General features: G+C 44.0%; 1 protein-coding gene across 1 annotated transcript in view; it reads right to left on the bottom strand.

Annotated features, from left to right (window-relative positions):
- ramp1 (receptor activity modifying protein 1) overlaps positions 1 to 16,247 on the bottom strand; it is a 54,182-nt gene extending 37,935 nt beyond the window's left edge. Inside the window, exon 1 of the mRNA XM_068736698.1 lies at positions 15,655 to 16,247. Within this exon, the coding sequence (XP_068592799.1) occupies positions 15,655 to 15,712 (58 nt within the window). The 5' untranslated portion in view covers positions 15,713 to 16,247. The remainder of the gene's footprint in view (positions 1 to 15,654) is intronic.
- Between the last annotated feature and the right edge of the window lie 4,469 nt (positions 16,248 to 20,716).

Here is a 20,716-nt window from a genome sequence, read left to right as displayed (position 1 = left end):
TCTTAAAACCACACTTCCCATGATGCTTTGGGGGATGTAAACAGGAAATGAAATGTTGTTCAGTAAGCTATGTTGTGAGCTGCCTACTCTGAGACAAAAAGACATGTTCTCACCTTTAGAAGGATGCTTAATCACACCAAATTACTCTACATGTGTTGTTCACATTTTACTTGTTTAATGCTCTTGCCAATGAGCAGATGAGGCTGAGACACGGTATTTCTTATATATATTTTTCTTTTTATTTAATTTATTTAACAACATTTTTACTTGATTTTATGATTCACACTGATTCTAAAAGTATAAACGTGTCTGTGTACATATTTCAGTTATGAGAAGTAGACATAACTGCACATGAAGCGTCCCTCTTCTTCGGTCAAAGTGAAGGAAGTGTGCAGCATGCACAGGCTGACAGACACAGTTCTGCTCATGGTGATTGGTCTACTCCTCAGAGCTGCCCAAAGAACAGACTTTGCGAGGATCGTGAACTGGGTCACATGATAAGCAGCGGTGATATATGAAAGTTCCTTTAAGACAAAACACATTTAAGAGCACATGAGAGCCACAGGGGGGCCGATTTATGAACAACAAACGAGGCGTGAGAGCGAGCGAGGACGGAACCACGAGCGTCGATCGCCGTCCTGAGCCTCCAGAGGACTCGTGTCACTGGATCTGAGCGGGCAGCGAGGCTTCCTCCGAGCGCTGATCCTGACTCGGTGCGGAACAAACTCAGGGATTTGTTTTTCTTCTTTCTTTTATTTCTTTCTTTTGTTGCTTAAAGGTCTGTCTCTGCGTGTGCACACACACATCTTGAGGTACAGATGGGGAGACGGCTTGTTGTGTTCTCACTCAGTGGTTGTGTGTAGCTCAGTGTACCTGGGTTCATACAGTAGTTGTGTGTGTGTGTGTGTGTGTGTGTGTGTGTGTGTGTGTGCGTATGTTGCGTGTCCATGGTAGAGAGTGTGTGTGCATAAATAACGTGTGGAGAGCGGGCTTGAGGTAGACAAGTGCAATTACACAAGGCATCAGCGGCGCTGTAGAAAGGTTGAAGGGCATGCGCTGCACGAACGCATGCACGGGAAAAATGCAATTACCGGGCACACATGCATCTCGTTTGATTGGCTGTGATGCTTGAGTCCACAGAGGGTGTGTGTGTGTGTGTGTGTGTGTGTGTGTGTGTGTGTGTCAGAGCAGGTTTGATTAGAGATGAGCAGAGGGCTGCTGAAGCCACTGAGGTGAAGAGAGGCTGTAGCCCTGTCAGGATAATTTAGAGCGGAGAAAGAGGAACCAGTGGAACCTGAGAAACATAAATCTATAAGCACTTCTTCTTTACTGTTCTATTTATTTATCTATTTCTTGGGCGTATCAGTCACCCTGGTTCGTAGGCCTATCATTTATCCGGTTTATTAAAACCTGACTGGTAGATTTGTTACATAACTACGTGATTACTCGCAGATTCAAATGATGTTCATTTGATCTTTTTGAATGATTCTCTGCTCCTAAGAGCTGATGCTGATTTAACGATGGGATTAATGAAGCAGTTCTTCTCTTTCCTCCTCTTAAAGACATCGATATGTTAGCCTTAGGTTAGGATCTGTTACTGACGCTGTGAATCAAAAAGCTTTTTGCTGTATGCTACTTTAGTTTTACTCTTTGACTGAATTCACATCAAACTTGACAGAGAGCATCGGTGCAGTGAACACAGCGTTGAAATGAACGAGAACAAGAGAAACACCAACAAAACATGACTTCTGTCTCTTGTTCTGTAGCCTCTTCTCCTGCTACCAGAGGAGAGCAGGTCCTACCAGTTAGAATGAGCTCTCTCACACACACACACACACACACACACACACACACACACACACACACACACACACACACACACAGAGCAGTATTTTAGACGCTGTAATTTACCCTCAGCATGACGACTACCTGAACAGACTCTATTTATTCTACTGTTAGAGGTCTTCATGACATGCTTGTGTAAAACAGGAGCTGCAGTGAGGCGTTGACTTATCTTACTCTACTGGTGACAGTATGCATGACAACACCTTCTGACGCCACATCCACATCTCTGGTCAAACACACTCATCCTTCAGAGTGTTGCTTTTTGGCATCACTCTGAAGCACCGCTGGTTTTGGGATTAGAGAGCTAAACAGTTTATGGGCTGATTAGAAATGTTGTGGGTGAGAGTGAGTTTGGGGGGGTGGGGTGGGGGGTGGGGGTGGGGGGATGCTTGTCTCGCCCCGTGTCGTAACACCGCCTGCAGCTGCCAAAACCGAACCACTCATCCACTCCAGTGCTGCAGCGGAGGACTTATTAAGAGGCCAACGGTGTGAGAGCAATTACAGAGTTGCTGCTGTGTGTGTGTGTGTGTGTGTGTGTGTGTGTTTATCATTTCATTTTTTATCTTGTTTTCCTGATGACTAATATTTTTGAATTAATTCCCCTCGTCAAATAAATGACTGTTAACGCTTTGATGACACAGAGACTGATTCTGACGGCCCACCGCAAAGAAAATGATCATTATATTTAATTTGATACGTTTTTATATAATTCTGTAGCTTCCAGTGGTGTCAAATCCAAAAACATTCACATGTTGGTGGAAGTGGTTCTGCTACTTCACCATTAAGCCCCTCTAGAGACTCTTCCTGCATGACGCTACATGTACCGTCTATACACAGCCAGCGGGTCGCATACAGTGACTTAGAAAGGGTCGGCGCGCTGCAGAGAGTACCGGCTGCAGGAAGATCCGAAAGTCACACGATGACACAACGAACCCATGGAGGCCGCGGTGCAGCTCCTGTCCTGTGAGGTAGAATTACTGCTTTTGTGACTGGAGTTGAAGAACAGCTTAAGTTCCTTGACATAAAGGGCTGAAAATACTCTAATACAGTGCATACTTTAACTGTAATGATGTTTTTAAGGTGGTTACAATACTTTTTTTTTTTCTGTGCTCCCACCCACAGCCGCTCTATCTTCAGACGGCAAACTGAAGTCCACATCTCGCTCTCTTCAAATCCACCGGACTCCGTTGACAAAAGCAATAATTTTACGTTGCAGAACACAAAGGACACACACAACCCCACCTCGAGAAGTCCTAACAGACTTTACAAACGTATCACAGCTACAGCTGACTTAGAGCTTGTGCTCATTCATGACCTCATTAATTAAAGTAACCTACGTCACTGCTGTGTGCTAACGGCTGAGTGGGAAAGAACCCAGATTGACCGTCCTTTTAATTTTATTACTTTTAGTTTAAGACGCATCGGAGATAAGAATGCTCTCATGCGATTTGTTTTTCAGGTTCTTTGTACCACGATAGATCATGCTGAAGCGAGAGGGACACAGAAGCCTCTCCACTGAATCCTCTGTTCTCCTGTTCTGCCCTAAAACCAAATGGGGACATAAATCCTCGGCCTTTGTTTAGTCCGAGTATCTGGTTCAGAACTGGAGACCCAGAAGAGAGCAGAGAGGCTCTTTGGGGTCACATTCCTGCCGAAGGGGCCTCAACTTCAGTCTCTGTTTTTCTCTGTCTGTTGTATCAAGCTTCGACTTCAGTTCATCTGTACCTTTACATTCACGTTACTGAAGTCCACGGCACAGATGATCACACTCATCACAATGACAGCTTGAGTTCTGATGTCTTTCAATCACTGCGGAGACGTCGGCTTTTACTCTTCAGATCGTTGAGTTCCTCAGCGAAAACACGACACATGAAGAGGAAAAACAAACACTGCAGAGTTTCTCTCACTGTAATCCCATCAGAGAACATGAATTAAGCCCGTTCTGCAGCTCTCCCGGGCCACCAAAGGCCACCGTCTTTGCCACAAACTGCTGAGATCTCTTGTCTTTTTCAGTGGACATTATGTGTAGCCAAACCTTCAGCCAAAAAAAGAACAGAAAGGATGCGAGAGGCGAGAGACAAAGCGTTGTGTGTCTGCACACCGTTAACATTGTCTAATTTAGGCTCAGCAAGAACACTGGCAGCATGAGGGACGGGAGGGGAGATAGCATCACGGAGTAAAAGAGAAGTTTGGTAGTAAATTACCAGAACGTGTGATTTCATTGAGCATCGCGGTGAGTGGAGAGCATGAAAGAAGAACGATTACACAAAGAGCTACACTATAAATGAACACGTTGCTGCTGAACGCAGAGGCCAGGACTCATCTGCATAATGCATAACAGCTCAAGTGAGGCGCTGTCATGTATAACCGACCTGCAATAACTCTATCCCGCTCGCTCATGTCTCTCTCTCATGGCTCTCTCACCCTGCGACCAAATTGGAAACTCTACAACGGATGCCACATATTGCTTTCCTATTCTTAGTCCGTCTTTGTCTCTCCGCCCAGCGCTCTGCGCGGCGTCAGCTGAAGATATCCTCTCCTCTTCCTCACCCCACTGCTCCCCCGCCCACACCCAAAGGTCCAGCTTTCAATCGGCATTAGAGACGTCCGGATTGCGCCTGTGATTGGTTCATACGGCGCCGACAGGCCTCCGATGACGGTTGATACCTTTTATTAGAAGTTCCTTGTTGATTGGAGGAATAAGTTAACAGATCAAGAGATGAATACGGACGCTCCGAAGTGGTTCAACGTTACTCCGTCTGGCAGATCGTTTAGCTCTTTCCGTGTCTATAATTGTCGAATTATTAAATGCCAGAAACGAGACGACAAAGACTCTCACCTGTGACACCATCAGCTGTAAGAGCTGGACACTGGACTAGCATTAAGTTAGTTTATATTATATACATTTATACGGAAACCTTTTAGAATAAGCAAGTTGGAAGGTCACCTAACTCCGCCTCATCTCAAGCTGCCCATCGGAAGTGCTACAGACGACTCCTTCCTCCACCAAAGACAGCCGAGTAGAGCCGTAGTGCAGCACTGCCTCGTCCATCTCAGTGTCAGGGGACTCACTGACTCCCAATGGAAGACCTTCAAAAGACACCACCTGCAACGTGCAAAGTGACTCATCGGTGTTTCCTGTATTTCTATAAGGCCCTTTGGATGTGCACAACAGTGACGTTTATAGCTGCTCTTGGTTGATGAGACGTTCATCATGCGCAGCCAATCAATTATGCACTTATGAATATATTAATGCACGTGCGGTTCAAACATTAATTGGGACAACTCACACATGTTCCATGCGGGTCCTGAAGTTAACCGGCTCAATGGGGAGAGCAAGACTGCAGAGCTTGAGTCCCACATGCTTCATTATGCATGAAGTTAAACGGTACAGCAATACACCTGAGCAAACGCGTCCATCAGCAGGCATACGGTGATACAGCTTCGGTCAACACGCTGCCGCCTGAGCTGGAGGGAAAATCATAATGGAAGTTTTGTATCAATGTAATTATTGCCACTCAGGTCGCTGCTTAAAATAGAGCCGGTATGTGTAGATACTCATCCGCCTCAAGCGCTGGGTGCCTCGCTGGAGGGCGCCGCTCTGACATGTCTGGTTCACTCAGCGCTTCACAAGAATGCGTTCACACATGGAGGTCCGTGTGACACTGTGCTTTGTGTTTTGTGCATGTGAGGCTGTCTCCCATTGTCAGAGAGTGGGTGCCAAGTAAGCCCGCATATGATAATTGATAATCCATGGATAATTGCTTTACTATTCCACAGTGGACAGGTCACACATGCACACATGAACAATGCACACGCACACATGCTTCACTAACTAGCCTCGGCGCTGCTCATTAGCTCCTGAGGCGTGACAGTGAAATCTGGGTTACTGCTTTGCAAGTTCACACACATGAATGCAAAACAAACTCAAACACTCACACAAATCCATAGGCGCACACACACACACACACACACACACACACACACCAGTCGTGACCAGGAAGGAAACTGGTGAATGTGGAGATAAAGGGAGGCAGAGGCGGCGGTAAAGGAGAGCTGGGGGGGCTACTCACCTTTTTATTGCTAATTAGAATCATGTGAGAGTATGAGATAGCGAGAGACAGAGAATGTTTGAGGTGATGTTCATTTACAGCTCCTATTTCTGCAAGATCAATAGCCGGAAGGAGAGGATGAGCGCTTTTGTTCATCTCTTAATCACCATGTGAGGTTACTGTTGTACAGGATGTGTAGCGTTTAAAAGCCTCCGTTACCTGAGGGCAAAGTGACACGTGAGCCGTGGCGTCAGGTGGCCGGCGTGGAGCGGTGGGCTCCTTGATGCTGCTTGGTGCTTTACTGACACTGCTGCTCACATCTGTGTTGGTTTGAACACTGTAGCAGTGGATCGTTTTGCCGGTCGGTCGTACCGATACAAACACACTGACGGACAACATTCATCTCAACGCCATGTGATCTGAACAGCAGCATATTGAGAGTTAGTCTGCATCTTGACACAATCTTGTGTTCAAATCCATGAAATTAACAGCAATTACACGTTATAATTGAAATGTCGTTCTCATTCGGTCCAATTTGGGATTTTTTTCCCGCAGCCTCGCTCAGTTCCATACCAATCCCCCTCCATTAAATTGATAAGCTACGCATCACGAGCATCAGAGAGAAGAAGAATAGAAAGAAATGCTGATGGGAGTAAATTCATCAGCTCTTCAGAGTGCAACCTAAGCTGCAATAGACCTTTTTATATGAGACCTTGATGTAGAAAATCCTACAGACATCACTGAAATGTTATTTCCTCCGACAAATAGGCCGTGGAAAGAGGAATTAAAGGTCACCAGTTCAAGTCCGTGACCTTAAACAATGTGTATCTGAATGCCACCGGAAACCCTGCCCCCTATAAGATCACATTTATTATTTAAATGGTGGTGGGAGATTGACTGAGCGTGCTCTTTCCAGCAATCCCTTCATGCACGAGAGCTGCCTCAGGCCAGCTTAATCCAATACATATGCAGCATGCAGTATACTGTGTACTGTGTATTAAGCACCGAATAATTCCAAATAAGTATTCACAAAATACTATCAACCTCTGGCTTCCACAACATTAAATATGTTAGTAATTATTTCCCTTTCGGTCTGAATGGACAATAGGAAACCAGTCCTGAGAAGTGAAGCCAGTGAGGAAGTGTGTTAAAGCTGCATTCTCTCTAGTGTCCACCAGGGGGCGACTCCTCTGGTTGTATAGAAGTCTAGTCTAAAATGACTCTACTTCTCTCTTGATTTATTCCCTCAGTAAACATTGTAAACATGAGTTTATGGTCTCAATCTCTAGTTTACAGTCTTCTTCAATACAGCATGATGTTCATTTACTACATTATGCTCCATTTAGAGTCAAACAGACCATAAAGCAGGGGATGCTTTAGGGGCGGGGCTACCTGGTGATTGACAGGTTGCTACCAGAGCCGTATAAGGTGCAGTCTAAGGTCATGTCCATTCACTGGTTGCAAAAAACCAAGATGGCGACGGCCAAAATGCAGAACTCGAGAATTCAAACCAGTGGGTGAATTCACAACGTCCACTTCTGATACAGTCTATGTAGGAAATTTGAGATGCAAACAGCTGTTCTCAGTCTAATTCAACTGAAATACATCTTCCCTGGACCTCATGATGGCGATAGAGAAGTGGATCAAGTGATCAGGGTTCATACGCTGGGGACCATAATGATCCGAACAAAACTGCAATCTATCCAGTAGACGCTGCGGTGGAGCGACAGAGTTGCTCAACTTCTTGTCTGGCAATAAGGTTGGATTTAAAAGGCTGCTAAAAGTCAATAAGATCCAATCTCTGACTGATTTAAAGCCTGTTTGTGTTCCCAGCACATCCAGAGGGACACATGCACTCCAGCGTAAGGAGTTAGTGAGCCTCCTGCTGTCCTGGAGCCCCGGAGCCACAAAGCGCTCCAGCAGAGCAGCTCATTGGTCGACAGCGTTCGCCTGTGGGGGTGAGAAAGTCTCCTGACCGCAGGCGGTACGTCCGTCTGCATGCCTCAGCGACCCCTCCCTCAGGTCGTCTCTATAAACAGACGTGTAACCATTTGACCGGTCGGTTCGGTAAACGTTAGCAGAAGTCCTCTTCTGACGGCCCGACATGACTGCGTGTCACGAGCTCTGGATGTCTTCAAAAGAAAGATTCCAGCCTGATGCACCGGTTGAGGGAGCCGCAGCGACAGGCTCTCTATGCCGCCGTTACGTACGGTTAAATGTAATGTATGCCCAGAGAAATGTGCTCTGTGTTCTCAGCGAGAGCCGATCTCTCGGGACGAGGAGGAGTTGTGAGCCTAGTTGATATTCTTATGATAGACAAAAGACATGCACACACGTGGGAAGATGTGCAGTACAACAGTCAATGGTACTAAGTGGTTATCATTTGGATACTGGATTTAGTTTTGTCAGTTGTATGGACTTGTGTTTTACTGTAATCAGATTGGAGGATCTTTGAGGTAAGAAGACACGTCTTACCTCAAAGACTAAAACACAGACACACACTGGTCCCTGCACAGCAATAGAGAGCATGAAGAGCTGAAGGGAGAATGAATATTGGACTTTTACAGACACCGGACACTGAAGGAATGCTAATGTTGCTCCATGTCTGCTGAATGTTCAGACGACTGACATATCCATTAAAAAAATCAATCATCACTGCTTTACCATGACAGCATTATTCCCCTTTTCATGTGTTTCATTTGCTGAACATTAATAATGACGGAATGATTACTGACAGGAACGACAACATTTAACAATTTAAACTGTCCATCATTGAGCACAATCCAGGGTTACACACACACACACACACACACACACACACACACACACACACACACACACACACACACACACACAGTGGTGTATCCTATTTGTGCAGCCCACAATCACAGATGTGCCTCAGAGGGCTTTACAGTGTGTTCATCACACGAGGTTCTCCGTCCTGGAGCCTCGCATCAGGAAACACTTTCATTGAGAAATCAACAGCGGCCTGACCAGCGATCTACCGCTGCCTGGAGGAGTTCTCAGGCTCACCTCTTGAACTCAAACGGACACTAACAGGTTTCTGCCGCTCACCAATTACGGCCGGCCGGCCTTTGGGCTCACTAATCCTCTCCAAAGAGCACTGAAGACGGATCTCTGAGGCAAAGCTACAAATGAGTCCTCCACCGGTGAGGGCGTATTGATTGGAGTGCAGTAAACTGCTTCTGCTGCAGCCGACTGCACCAGAGGCACGCTTCAACATCCTGAACCCTGAAGACCGTCAGCGTAGAGCAGGAGCAGGAGCAGGAGCAGGAGCAGGAGCAGGAGCAGGAGCACGAGCAGGAGCAGGAGCACGAGCAGGAGCACGAGCACGAGCAGGAGCACGAGCAGAGTTGTAACTTTAATCAAGATTACTTCTTGCCTCAAATGTTTTCAGAAACACATTGAAGTTACTTTCCAACTGTGTTCAACAGGCTGGCTGGGTCACAAACTTAACAGGAGAATGAAATATGTGTTGAGGTACGAACATAGAATATTGATTCATATTCATGTGTAGTACGTTTAGACTCTTCCTCTGCTCTGATTGGTTGTTTTCCTTCAGGCATTGTGGAATCTAGTGAATGCCATTAGCAGCACTGATAGAACATATCTCATGTACTTAGTCACTTAACTGTCACTTTTATCATAAAACAGTTTTGTTCATTTGTAACTTAATAAATGACCTCTCTCATAAGTGTGCATTCAGCCCGTTGATTTGTACAATAATTCAACTGTGCAATACTTCCATTAATAAGGCATGTATACTTAGTTATACCTGTGCACTATATTGTAGAACCATGTACAACATTTGTATGTACTTCACATATTTTTGTATTCATATTTTACATGGTCCTTTACTTCTTTTATTTCTCTCATATTTCTTTATAAGGGCTGTAATGTACTGACTTCAGCACAGGAGTCAATGAAGTGTTCTGGTTCTGGTTCATTGGGACCGGACGGAGAGAGAACTGAGACGCACCAGAGAGAGGAAGTGATCCAGGCGAGTTTCTAGTATCACACGTGAAAAGCGGCTCAAACTAAAGGAGCTTCCTCCTCCTCCTCCTCCTCCTCCTCCTCCTCCATCGTTCACCGTCCGTCTAATCAGACAAAGTCCGGTGGGCGGGTCCGTCATGCAGGAAGCCCGCAAACACACGGCGCCATGCAAAACAGACATATATCAGCACTATTAAGACTTTCAATATCCAGCCCCACCCACCTCGTTTATCTCTCTGTGTCTTGTCCTTATTGCCCCCCCCCCCTACTGAGTTATGGAGATTCGTCTCCTTGAGTCCTTCACACTCTATTCTCCCCAGAGCCCCCCCCTTCTTTTTTAACAATCCATGCATTTCTTAGACGAGGGCTGATCAGGTGACCGGGAGGGAAACCCCAAAATAAATGAACATGACAGAACTCCCTGTAAGTATGTTTAGCAGTGGAGGGTCAACTAACTCCCCCCTACTCCCCCTACTCCCCCCCTGCTCTCGTTTGTTCACATTGTTAAAGGAACTCACGCCTGAAAGATGTCAGCCAACCAACTGCAACATCTCCCTGTTGTCTTCTGATAGACAGTCAGTTCCACACCGATGTAACAAAGACGTATCTGTTCAACAAACATGTAGCGTTTCTTCATGGACAGGGCTGCGTATCGTCTGTCCTTGACTCTTCAATGCAGAGGAAAACCCTGGAAATACAAACGCTTACGTTAAAGATAAGGCTACCGTCTTCATACAACACTTTATAGTCCTGTAGGCCATGAAGGGAGTCCTTCACTGGCACTTACATGGAGGAGAAGGCCGCTCATGTCAGGGGAAAGCTCTTAAAACCCACTGCACACCGCCTGTGCACCGCCTGTGCACCGCCTGTACACCACCTGCACAGCACCTGTACACCACCTGCACACCACCTGCGCACCACCTGCGCACCACCTGTGCACTACCTGTACACCACCTGTACACCACCTGCACACCACCTGCACAGCACCTGTACACCACCTGCACACCACCTGCACACCACCTGTACACCACCTGCACAGCACCTGCACAGCACCTGTACACCACCTGCACACCACCTGCACACCACCTGCGCACCACCTGCACACCACCTGTGCACCACCTGCACACCACCTGCACACCACCTGCGCACCACCTGCGCACCACCTGCGCACTACCTGCACACCACCTGTACACCACCTGCACACCACCTACACAGCACCTGTACACCACCTGCACACCACCTGTACACCACCTGCATACCACCTGTACACCACCTGCACACCACCTGCAAACCACCTGCGCACCACCTGCGCACTACCTGCACACCACCTGCACACCACCTGCACAGCACCTGTACACCATCTGCACACCACCTGCACACCACCTGTACACCACCTGCACACCACCTGCACAGCACCTGCACACCATCTGCACACCACCTGTACACCACCTGTACACCACCTGCACAGCACCTGTACACCATCTGCACACCACCTGCACACCACCTGCACACCACCTGTACACCACCTGCACACCACCTGCACAGCACCTGCACACCATCTGCACACCACCTGTACACCACCTGTACACCATCTGCACACCACCTGTACACCACAAAACAGCACAAAAACAGCCGACGCACAAAGTTAGCAGCTAGCCTGTAAACACACTGCAGCATTTAACAGCGAAAGAGACACTTCCCTCAGGAGTGGGTGGAGACCACATAAGAGCTGAAAAGGAGAGAGATGAATTTATCGAGGAGACACAAACACAACTCCAAATGAAGGCTAGCGCTGTGCTGTCTGTGCTCGATGTATATCTTATCTATCTATATCAAAAGGTCGAGGTCTTCCAAAGTTACTACCTTTTTACAACAGAAGTATTTTCGTTTCTCTGGGTGGTGTTTTGTTAAGTAGCTGTGGCATTAGGCACGTGAATACTTCATTAAGATGGTTCTATACCTCAAACTCCCTGTTCTCCTCCCACCCACAGCTTCAGGCATCGCTGAACACACTCAGTCCACTTTTACAAATGTTAATGAACGTGAAAAATAATGTGTGTACAAATGAACAAACTGACACGAAACATAACCTCAGGTAGCTTAAGTAACTACGATGTGTTGACCTAAACGGTGTTGAGATGTGATTGTGAGTGACGGTTGGAAGCTGCCGCCCCCTCTTCAGCGTACCGGCACTGAATCTACCGGAGCACCGGACCGTAGCGACCTACTTTCACCGCTGGACAGGCTTGAAAGAACCTGAAGCCGTCCTTTAAGTCGGCTGGATTTCTGAAAGCTTCGTTGATTCTGAATGAAGCCGCCCGACCAAAATGAATCGACTTCAGCTTTTCTTTTAAATACGTATTTTTCATTTTAGATGAGGAATTGATAAAAAGTTTGCCCAAGATGTATTAAAGCTGCTATGACATTGTCCCGTGACCCACTCTGAGTCGGGTACACTGCTTACAGGATATTCAGTCACTCCAGTCAAACTGTCAGAGTTGCCAGATGTTTCCCCCCGAGTCGATGCTCAAAGCATTCCCCCGTTGTCAGTTGACGACCGTCCGTGTCGCTGGTATGTGTGAAATATTTCAGACAAATTCAAATTGCTTCCTGAGCCGTCGGATGACAGACGATCACGTCGGGGGAAGAGGACCAGAGTGTCTCTATGAGTCTATAGGAGAGCGCTGAAGACCCCGTTCCCCTTCATCCGCTCTGCCTTCGTCGGCCCTAAACATCACCGCAGAAAATTAAAAAATCATGACGCCAACGACTTCAAATGCAGAGGTTCTTTTGATTTGTATCAACGCCGCGCTCTATTGACTGAAGCCTGCTGCGAGTCTTTTAAAGTGCCTGTAAGACGGATGGAGTAAAAGAACCCTTGACAGTTAAATTAACCGCCTGAATCGGGATAATTATTTAGGGATCTTGGGACATGAAATGAAAGATTATTCTGAGCAATACTTTGCTGTTTCAGGTGGGAATGCGGTGGAACAGTAATGAGGCGACCTGGTGCTGCTGATGACTCATAACTTTCTCTGTGTGTAAATATAGAACACCTACACAGAGCCTTTGTAACGGGACACAAAGGGCAGAGAGTAGAGGACGCTCCACGGAACTCCTTTATTGATGAGCGTCACGGTGCACAAACTCCGGGTTTAGTGTGTCCAAAGTGCATATGTCACTTCCTTTTGTGGTTCCAGAACCACTGAGGGCCTATAACAGCTGTGACTGCACAACAGCCAAAAGAGAGGAGAACTCCTCGACGCTTACTTTGGGGTTAGGGTTAGGGGATGAGCTAAGGGTAAAGCGTTTAGTGGAGAGCGTTGGTGTTAGAGGGTCAGAACTAGAAGCTTAGAGCTGTGGATCTACGTGTGCAAGCAACACCGAGACAGAAGGAGAGATACGAGCCTGAAGATGAAGGTAGAAGAGACTGGATCTCTTAGAGGAGTGGCAATGCATAACAACAATTTAATAACTGACACAATTTAATAACTGACACAATTTAAGAAAATCCATGCCTGGCCAACATCTTGTTCATTTTGGTGAACTACAGGTTATGGATGCAGCGATACAACTTTTTCAGTCCCGATACCACCACAGATATCTGACACCAAATAATGAATCAATGGAATTTACAAATAATTGATTTTCATACAACAACTGTGATTTGAACGGGTGCAATTTTCAAGTGCAGAGAGAGAGAGAGAGAGAGAGAGAGAGTGAGAGAGACAGACAGACAGAGAGACAGAGAGACAGAGAGAAAGAGAGCGATAGAGAGGGAGAGAGAGAGGGAGAGAGGGAGAGGAGGCACTCTGCATCATTTTGCTGAATGGTGACTTTTCATCCACACATGTCACATCACATAATTTTCACTAGGCATTAGCTAGCTGCTAGCTTTTACAGGAAACATTATATTCAGAGCAGAAACGTTAGAGCTAAAATGACAATACATTGACTTATCGTCAGCAAACACGCCTCAACTGGAGAACTATGAGCTTTCAGAAGATGATGACGGGAGGGAGCGACATGCCTCAGAGGAAGCGTTATCGGAGCAACTCTTTGCTGTATCTGGTTTAATTCCAGTCAGAAGAACGTGAAGTATAAATCACTCTGGAGCAGAAGATAAGAAGGAGCTGCCCTTGGATAACAGATCACCAACCAGGTCAGCGTTGACGACTCACCGTACTCATACTCTTTGTTACTATGTTTTACATTGTTTCTGTTGCTTTCCAGATTGAATTGCTGTTGTCATAACTCCTCCAACTGAGTGGCTACATCTCAGCTAGAATGAATGCATTCAAGGAGCATGACTGCAATGAGCTGACGATAACCTGATCGGTACAAAGGTAAAGAGACATCGCTGCCACTCCAGAGGGACTCTAACGAGCTCCTATCAGACCGATCCACTGAGGGTCATGAGAGACGCTGTCTCACTTCTTCTGCACACTAAAGACACGTGAAACCTTCATGAGACGGACTTCTTCTGCTTTATGAGCAGATTTCCAGTGTTGTTGTCATTGAGGGAAGAGCAGCTGATTTAATCTGAGCTTATTTCAGGGTTCTCAAATAAAGAAACAAAAACAACTGAACAGGTTAGTTAAACATTATAATAAAGATGCAGTGAGGTGAGGCGCAGTGAGTGGGTGTACTGGGTTTTTTCACGTATTTTTGAGAATAATAAATTCAGCCTTTTGCAAATTAGATGGTTTATCGTCACAGAGAAATAAAAAGCAAAAAAACTGTTTAGCTTTTATATATTCATCACAATCTATCCACTCATTAATACACAGCTGTACAAATCCTTCTCTTATATATATGATTATATAATTATATATATATATATATACACATATATATACATATATATACGTATGTATATATATGTATATATATACATATATATACACTTCTAGAGAGAAGGGTGCTGACATCATGTGGTCTGGCTCACACTGTTCTCTGACTCTTCCACTCCCAGCTGCACTGATATAAACACAGATGAAGCAGTTTACTCTTCACAGCGCGGTGGCTGGTACCACTATTAATCCTAAATATGATGAGGTGTCATAACAAACGCACAGTTTGGTACGGTGTAATGAGACAATATTAGTATACAGTAGTATACGAGTATTTTATTGAACATCTGTGGTAGCCTTATGCAAAATCTCCAATAGTATATTTATTTATACTTTTTATTTGACAATATCCATACTAATCACCTTTTTACTATAATTACTATTAAGTAATTCCCTTACATTTGCATAACCACCATTAGCACATATTATACTGACAGCTTTGAGTACAAGTGTTTATTCTTTATCCCTGGATGTCTAAAAATCTATTTATCTAATATATCTATCTATCTATCTATCTATCTATCTATCTATCTATCTATCTATCTATCTATCTATAGTCATTTTAATATGATTGTTGAGTGTCACAATATTGCATTATTTTGAAGGAGAGTAACAGAACTCTTATTATTTATGAAGCGTCCACAAACACAATAAGTGGATCCCAACTCAATCGCGTGGGACTAATTTGCACGAGGAATCGGTTTGTTCACGTCGCTTAAATATATATATATATATATATATATATATATATATATATATATATATATATATATATATATACAGTATATATACATACAGTATATACTGTACAGTATATACTGTATGTATATATACTGTATCTGTATATATCATTACACACAACGAACGCAGCCACGGAGTGACAGACTCACCTACAATGAACCACAGGAGCGCCTGTCTCCGCAGAGCTGCCCCGGTCTGCGATCCCATCCTGTCTCCGTACAACGATCCTCCGACTGAAGTTTGGGAGGGAAGTGAAGGAGGGGGGGAGGGGGGGAGCAACCAACGAAGAGCTCACAGAGTGAGAGGTAACATCACAGCAGGCAGCAGGTGAAGAAATCCATGGGTTGGGTTCGTCCGTCCGGTCGGGGATCCTCTGCTGTATCACCTTTGCGCAAACTGCTCGGGGGGGGGGGGGGGGGGTCCTCGCTCCTGCTGCACCTGAACTCCCCCGACACTTCCGTGTCACCGATCCTCTGTCACCCACGCGTAAAACATATTGACTCGTGAAGTTGCAGCTATCGGTCCACCGCTCCGTCCCGAGGAATTTCTCTTCTTCTTTTTGGGGAGAATTCTGGAGCGCGCTCGTGAAGTGTGCCGGCGTTGGTAAACGGTGCCGCGCGCAACGGGACGCACCAGCCTGGGACCGGTGGAGCGGAGAGACTGTGTGTGTGTGTGTGTGTGTGTGTGTGTGTGTGTGTGTGTGTGTGTGTGTGTGTGTGTGTGTTGAGGAGGGTTCACTGCGTACTCTCTGCGAGGACACGGCTGTGGGTGAGCGGCGGGGACAGACGGGACAGACCCAGACATCGCAATTACTGTGCGGGGGGGGGGGGGATTTTGGGTAAGGGAGGAGGACCCCTAATGGTACTTTTCCATTGGACCAGCGTCCGCACGACAAAACCACTTAATGAATCAACAAACTAAACACACAAATAAACAAACAATGGCGATCGAATACAGCCTCAGTGTGTCCAGATGTGACATCAGTGTTATAGAGACGAGTTGTAGATTCTCTTTAGAAATGTTACCACATGTTACCATATGTTACCTTATGTTACCACATGTTAACACATAATATAACTAAATAAAACGTGAGCACATGAGTCGTTCACGTCTCTGTCCTGCAACTCCCCCAACAACTTTTCAGGAAACGTCATTTCATGGATCGTGGATCTGAAGACAAGTGTGTGTGTGTGTGTGTGTGTGTGTGTGTGTGTGTGTGTGTGTGTGTGTGTGTGCTGGTTCAGGATTGGATTCAGAGCTGTTCAACGCCGCCATCTAGTGGTCACGTGGAGCGTTACAACGCGGTCTCCACATGAGTCGATCACAGTCCATTGGGCCGATACTGTTGATGTTTCTTTTTTTCAGAACTTCTTTATATTCTGACGCATGATGATGGATGATTACATGTCTCTATTACAGTCTATTTACAGCTCATGTACTGTAATAGATCAGAGAGGTAGAAGGTTCATTTCTAAAAAGAAAAGAGGTTTTGAACGTCAGGCCTAACTCCGACATCTGTAACAGTGTAAAGAGGGTTGAAGATGAAAATTAAAAAGTCGGACGTAGACGTTGTTGTCGGGACGTCACCCGTTGGTTAGTGAACTTCTGCTTTGAAGCATTTTGAAGGAGACGATATGAAGGAGACAATATGAAGGAGACGACATGAAGGAGACGACATGAAGGAGACGACATGAAGGAGACGATATGAAGGAGACAACATGAAGGAGATGATATGAAGGTGTTAATGTGGCCTTACAAATGTTATGAAACACAATAAGTTGACCAGTGTCTGATGATGATAATCATTTTGATGGATATTGCATTTGAAGTTCAGTGTTCTACGTGTTGTGGTTTAAGAAATGAAGAATGTGGATTTGATATGACGCAACAACATCATAATCATAATCAGCGGGGGTGCGATTGAGTAGCTTTTAAACACACTTAAAGCTACCGTGATGAACTTTTATCAGGTGAAGAAGAAGTATCCATTTAAAGGAACAGTGCGTGAGATTTAGTGACATCTAGTGGTGAGAGAACAGATCAGCCCTGCTGCCCCAGGGTGTGAGATGGACAGACATCTTTATGATTATATCACTAGGATCTACTCTCATCAACACTCAATACTCAATACACCTGCTTATAACCGAGATATAACTACATATTGTTTCTAGAGCAGCATGAGTTATGTTTAAAACAGCAAAGTCACCATCAAGTCACTAATATCTCACTGGAAACAAACTGAATAAACAGTGAAGAACACAGACATCAGTCAGCATCAGTCGTTCTCTATAGTCATGTTTTTATTATTATTCTTTATTTTATGCACCAAACTGTAACTGTACGCAGGGCAACACACTGCTGGATGATTGCTCTTACATTATGTTGTTCACGTGGTTCCAGTCAGTTTGTTCTTTTACTAAACAGTTTAAGAAAAAGATTTGTTCAAGCTGTAAGGTGGATGAAGTAGCTCCATCAAGCTCACGCCACACTACAGTAAGTTATCCTGAAAAGAAGTGTTGTCATAGTGTCGATATTTCACGTCCAACTCGGTCTAAATGCGTCAGGCAGCAAACAGACGGCTGCAGTTCAACCCACTACCGGCCTGACCACTTCCAAGGCAACCGAGAGTAAACGCACAGCAGGAGGCGTGCGGGAAGACAACCAGCAAAAGGAGAAAGCAGAGGAAACAAAAGAGAGGAGCGTCTGAACCGGATCACAGGTCTGAACGTCTAGTGTCCACAGAAGACGCAGGAGACACATGGCTGGATGAGAGAAGGAACGGAGCTACTCGAGTGAAGTGACCTGTGAGTACAGCTCAGTTCTGTTCAGTTCAGTTCAGTTCAGTTCAGTTCAGTTCAGTTCAGCTCAGTTCAGCTCAGTTCAGCTCTGTTCAGTTCAGCTCAGTTCAGTTCAGCTCAGTTCAGCTCAGTTCAGCTCTGTTCAGTTCAGCTCAGTTCAGCTCAGTTCAGTTCAGCTCAGTTCAGCTCAGTTCAGCTCTGTTCAGTTCAGCTCAGTTCAGCTCAGTTCAGTTCAGCTCAGTTCAGCTCAGTTCAGCTCAGTTCAGCTCTGTTCAGTTCAGCTCAGTTCAGTTCAGCTCAGTTCAGCTCTGTTCAGTTCAGCTCAGTTCAGTTCTGTTCTGTTCAGTTCAGCTCAGCTCAGTTCAGTTCAGTTCAGTTCAGCTCAGCTCAGTTCAGTTCAGTTCAGTTCAGTTCAGTTCAGCTGAATATAATCATAATCATATCTATATATAATCATGTATATATATTCATATATATATATGACTGAATAATCATGTATATATAATCATATATATATATGATTATATATACATGATTATTTAATCATATATATAATTATATCATATATATAATCATAATCATATATATATATATGATTATGATTATATATATATGATATAATTATATATATATATATATGATTAAATAACAATGTATATATAATCATATATATAATAATAATAATAATATATATAATCATATATATGATTATATATATATAATCATCATATATATATAATCATATATATATGATTATATATATATATATGATTATATATATTATCATATATATATATATATAAAAAATCATATATATATGATTAAATATACATGATTATTTAATCATATATATACATTATATATATATGATTATATATATAGAAGATTATATATATACATGATTATTTAATCATATATATATAGAAGATTATATATATACATGATTATTTAATCATATATACATTATTTATATATGTAAATGATTATATATATATATATATATATTATATATGTATATGTAGATATGATTATTTAATCATATATATATATACATTTTATATATATATATGTATATGATTATATATATGATTATTTAATTATATATATACATTATATATGTATATGATTATATATATATAATCATATATATATATATATGATTAAATAATCATGCATATATATAATCATATATATATAATCACATATATATATATAATCATATATATATATATATATATATATATATATAATATACACTTCAGACATCTTCACTGTTGCTCTGTTACTGTTGTCAAACATTGTTAGGAGTCGTCACGTCTATAATTATGCACACTCACACACACACACACACACACACACACACACACACACACACACACACACACACACACTCACACTCTAACACACACACACACACACACACACACACACACACACACACACACACACACACACACACACAGATGTACTGATTTTAGGGGATGAGTCTCGTTGCATCATGACGCTGTAAGATCAGATCAGATTAATGTCCTCACATGACGGGTAAAACACAGCCTCACACACAGGTACAAACAGGACGTAGCTCATTTCTTAATACGTTGAAAGTTGAAATCCAGTCAGACTCTACTGCAGCGGGATTCAATTCACATTCAGCGAGGTCCAGTTAGAGAACATCACAATAATGTTTAATAATGTTTATTATCTAATGATTTAGTCCCACATGTATTGAAGAAGCCAACGTCTGTATGTAGTCAAGAACTGACCCTTTAATTGAACGATATCTAAACAATATGTATGTTTACAGATCTTAAATTGATCTGTATTCATTATAAATAATACATGCTCTAATAAATACATGTTCTTCATGGGCTGCATGGGCTGCATGTTTTTAGCATTCCTTTAACATTGTCTCCTTTACTTTTGTACAAGAGACAGACAAGAGGAGACAGAGGGCCATGGTCAGAACCCAACCCGGGCCGCTGAGGTGAGGCCTCCGCTCTACAGCTGAGCTACCAGGTGATTGTTGTTTTCAACCATTGAACGTCCAGCAAGACTCCACGGTGAAGGAGGCACAGCTACTGCTACTGAAAGAATCCATCACTGCAGAGCACAATACCACGACACGGTGACTACTGTGTGACAAACCACACCATCAAGCTGTGGGTCAGCAGTCTCATTGTAAGCATTGATGGACTGACACGGTGAGCTGTGGTATTACCAGCAGCGACAATGTGAAAGAACAGTTCCTGTCACGCCCTCTGTCTGCTGGGACTCACGGGTCTGTAGAGACTTACATCACTGTGATGATCACAAACACACAGACACAGAGCAGCAACGACACCGGGCTGAAGAACCGGATCACACACTCCTGATCACACACAGTGCAGCGTTTACAGGTAATCGTCCATGTTTG

This window comes from Cebidichthys violaceus, unplaced genomic scaffold (assembly GCF_023349555.1).
Source record: "Cebidichthys violaceus isolate CVI_PGR_0920_01 unplaced genomic scaffold, fCebVio1.0.p SCAF_71, whole genome shotgun sequence".
In the NCBI taxonomy this organism is placed as follows: domain Eukaryota; kingdom Metazoa; phylum Chordata; class Actinopteri; order Perciformes; family Stichaeidae; genus Cebidichthys; species Cebidichthys violaceus.
This window is presented reverse-complemented; position numbering and strand designations above follow the sequence as displayed.